The sequence below is a fragment of the Neomonachus schauinslandi genome, chromosome 15, assembly GCF_002201575.2.
Source record: "Neomonachus schauinslandi chromosome 15, ASM220157v2, whole genome shotgun sequence".
In the NCBI taxonomy this organism is placed as follows: Eukaryota; Metazoa; Chordata; class Mammalia; order Carnivora; family Phocidae; genus Neomonachus; species Neomonachus schauinslandi.
In genome coordinates, this window is record NC_058417.1 from 9,832,949 (window position 1) to 9,837,031 (window position 4,083).

The 4,083-nt window shown below is 63.5% G+C and overlaps 1 protein-coding gene across 1 annotated transcript in view; it reads right to left on the reverse strand.

Moving 5' to 3' along the window:
• ADORA2B (adenosine A2b receptor) overlaps window positions 1-3,495 on the reverse strand; it is a 21,032-nt gene extending 17,537 nt beyond the window's left edge. Inside the window, exon 1 of the mRNA XM_021694776.1 lies at window positions 3,042-3,495. Within this exon, the coding sequence (XP_021550451.1) occupies window positions 3,042-3,376 (335 nt within the window). The 5' untranslated portion in view covers window positions 3,377-3,495. The remainder of the gene's footprint in view (window positions 1-3,041) is intronic.
• Between the last annotated feature and the right edge of the window lie 588 nt (window positions 3,496-4,083).

Consider the following 4,083-nt stretch of genomic DNA (forward strand, 5'->3'; position numbering starts at 1 on the left):
CCCCGCCCCCCCCCCCCCCCCCCCCCCCCCGGCCCCCCCCCCCCCCCGGGCCTGCAGCAGGGTAAGCACTCCGGGCTCTGCTGTGTGCCCCAGGACCGCACCAGTCCAAGTGGACCCTCCACTGGGGCCAACCTCAGAACCGCGTGGACTTGAACTAGAGGAAGCGGCCTTTCTTCTGTGTGTGGGCGCCCCTCACTCTGAAGGCCCGGGACAGTGCCTGGCGTGAGCAGACACTGCTCCTTTTCAAGTCCAGCCAAAATTGTCATGTTTGTGCCCAGCATGACCTTGGGGCTCCCCTTTCCCTCTGCACTGTGATCTCCCCGATGCCACTAAAACACTAGCCTTGGCAACTGGGTGGCAGGTGGGGCCTGCGGTCTCTGCGGCCTTGGGCTGTGCTCACGGCTGGCTGACCACTCGGGCCTCGAACCCAGAGCCTTGGGGCACGGATGCTGTTGGAGCCCGCCACACCTGTGACCTGGGGGGAACCAAGGCCAAGTCCAAGGGCCTGCCAATTCCCCAGTTAAAGATACTGACACTGGAATCTCCTCCCCATACCCCACCCCAGAGATTCTGACCCAGCAGGGCCCTGTAATCCTGCATCTTAGCCTGCTCATAGGGGGCCATACTCCCCAGAAGCCGGGAGTGCTAGCAGCTGAGGGATCTTCCCCCAGGAGGGCTCAGGAGCCCTGAGAACCTGTACCCTCTCCAACCGGTGAGGGTGGGGGTTGGTGCCAGGGACAGGTCAGATGCCAGAACCTTCCCGGGGCGGGGAGAAGAGGCTGCCAGCACACCCTTCTTCCACACCTCTGAACTCTCGTGGGCAGACCAAGAGGCCAGGAAGGGGATGAGCTCTGCGGTGCCTCCCAACTGACCATTCTTCCCACCCTACTTCTGCATCTCCCCCCCACTGCCCTTGGCAAATGAAAGGAGAAGTTAAGGGCCTGTGATTCACACTGCTTTCCCCTTAACACACTCACACCCATTTTTTTTTTCAAGACCCCGCCCAACACAAACCAGGACAAGAACCAACAGATTTCAACTTTTATGGAACTTCCTGCTCCGTGGGGCACAAGGGCTTCTTCCAGTAACTCCTGGTGGTGGTGGGGGGCGGAGGGGGTCTCTCTGTGCCTTTGCCTGGAGCAAAGCCAAGGGGCATCTGTTTAATGGGCAACTCAGGCTGGGAGCTTGGGACTGCCTGCCTGCCGGATGCAAACAGTCCCAAAGGCCATCAAGTCACCAGCATGAAGATCAAGAGGCAGGAAGAGGACCCCTAAGAGGCTATACCATGCTGCCCCAAGCCTTGGAAATCTCGGGGCTTGGTCACCTAGTGGAATGCACAAGGCCTCCTGGTCCGATGCCAAGGGCAGCAGCAGGTGGAAAGGACACACAGATCAGGCCCACAGCCCGGCAGGAGGTTCCTGTTCCCACTGGGAGCAAGGACACAACCCACAACTCCCAGGTTCAGCATGTCTGCCTGCTCAAAAGGCTTCTAGGCGCCTTCTCCTGGCCAATTCCCTCAAACACATTTCCCTTACAACCACCAATTGACTGCAGACAGATTCTGCTTCCAGAAATGGCAGTATGCTTTCTACCCGCATCCTAAACACCGATCCCACACACAGCCCTGTAAGACAGCCTGATAATGGCACAGTGGAATACGGTGCCAACTCTGAGTTCAAGACCTGGTGCCGACACTCATTCCAGATGCATCATCCTGAGCAAGACTCTAATCTCCCTGAGCCACCCCCCCCCCCTTATCTACAAGATACAGGTACCAATACCTACCCTCTGAATTACAGCAAGAATGAAAGGATAAACGGGTAATATAAACTGCCTCTCAGACTTGGCACACAGTTGGCACTCAATAAATTCCTTCCCTTCCTTCCTGCTCCTATGACTCAGTTTCCCTTCCCAGCTCCAAACCCAACGAGATCCATCCGAAGCTCACCCAACTCAGAAATGCCAAAAGGGCCCAGGAAGGGAAGGCAGTAAATAGTATCAATCGGCCCTGAGGTTCCCTGATACTCTTGCTTTCAAGTGCTCAACTCTGAATTCCATCATCAGCTACCACTGGGGCTGCACCCTCACGGCTGGCTGGCTCCATCCCCTGAAACCTACATTTTTCTCACTGGGCAGAAGAGACCACCCATAAATTCTCCCGTTTTCTGAAAACCTGTTGGCTCATCCCCAGCCTGCTGGGGCAGGGCAGTGGAGGGTAAACAAGGTTACACAACGAGCATGGGGCTCAGAGGCTGTGCGTACTGGCCAACGGGGCAGCACTTTGACTCTTAAAAAGTATATGGAGGGGATTTGGGTCACCATTCAGCAGGCAGGCACAGATGTTCCTAACGTTCCCGAGCGTTAACTGGGTCCTCCTCCCACCCCCTACCCCTGGGCCGGCCTGGCCTTAGTTTTGTGGCAGGTACATTCTGAAGTTGGGTCTTGAGTAGTGTCCATTCTGACAATGCGAAGTCCCAGTGTCCAAAGCTGCCCTGGGACCTCCCCAGCCTCCTGGACCCCCAGCACTCGGGGGGTGCGTCCTGCCGGTGCTCTGGACCCAGGCCTCGGCCGCGGGCGGCGGGTGGGAGGAAACAGTTTGGGAACCTCGCTCTGGGTCGGCCGCGGGTGACGGGTGGAAGGAAACAGTTTTCGCCACAGAGGCGGCGATGGCATGACCAAACCTCCCGCGCCCGGACCTCCACCCGCCCGCTGGGGGTGGCGCTTTTCCCGAAGTTTCCACCGCGGGCCGGCGACCAGGGACCGCACTCCCCAGAACTCCTAGAGCTGTCCCTACGCAGATCCCCTTAAAAACACGTGCGCAACCGGGGGAGCAGAGGCCTCCCGGATCCGACCCCGGGCACCGAGAGGGTCTGGGCAGCCCGGGCGCACGTGTCTCTGGGAATGGCCGGCGTCCTCCAGGCTGGGAACCGGAGCTCGGAGCGCCCCGCGTGCGCGCGCCGGCCAGCAACCCTGGGCCCGGAGAGGGCGCTCCTTTGCGGGGCTTCGACGCGGCCCCGGGGCGGGGGCGCCGCGCGCCTCACCTGAGCGGGACGTGGATGGCCAGGTACCTGTCGACGGCCACGGCCAAGAGGCTGAAGATGGAACTCTGCGTGAGCACCAGCACGAAGCAGGCGAGGAAGAGGCAGCTGTGGAAGTCGGTGCAGAAGCCCAGGCTGATGGTGATGGCAAAGGGGATGGCGAACAGCCCCACGGCCACGTCGGCTGCCGCCAGGGACACCAGGAAGTAGTTGGTGGGCGTCTGCAGCGCGCTCGACGTGCCCACCGCCGCGCACACCAGCACGTTGCCCGCCACCGACAGCGCGGCGATGGCCAGCTCCAGCGCCACGTACAGCGCATCCTCCGCCTCCAGCGGCATGGCCGGGCCGACCCAGCCCCTGCGTCGCCTAGCCGGGCCGCGCTGGGCGCGCGGTTGCCGCGTGGGCCCCGCCGGGCACGGCCTGAGCGCCCGCACCGCGCGTCCGCCACTCGCGTCTGACCGGCCAGGCTCGCGCGCTCCGGCCCGGGATTCCGGGGGCGGGGCCGCGGGGAGGCGGCGACGCCCATTGGCCGGCGCGCCCGCCCGTCTCGGACCCCCCCCGCCCCCGGCGGAGCACCGCCTCTTCTCCCGGGCCGTGGACCCCTTATGCGCCCGCGCGGGGCCACGCGGGGCCGCGCGGGGCCACACGGGGCTCCACAGCGCACGCCGGGGCGCGGGCTGCGGCCCCCAAAGCGTCGTATGGTGGCGCTCTCCGGCGAAGTCAAGTTCCCCAACTTTCCCTTAGGCTCCAACTCGGTGGGTGTGTCCCGAGCGGTCGCACTGTCGGCCAACCAACGCGGCGCGGCGCCCGCACAGGAGGGGCCGCCGGGGGGATTGGGACCCGACTCTCCCCCGGGCGCCCGCCAGTCCCCCCCACCCACGCCCCCCAGCCGCTCCACCGCCGGGCGCGGCGCGTTGAGGACCTGGAAGCCTTTTGGGCCTCCCCCACCCGAACCCTGGGCACCCCACTGGTCAGGCAGGGCTCGCCTTGCAAAGTGGACGACATGCCGCAGGGAGGGGACGAGGGGCCTGAACTCGAACGTTCC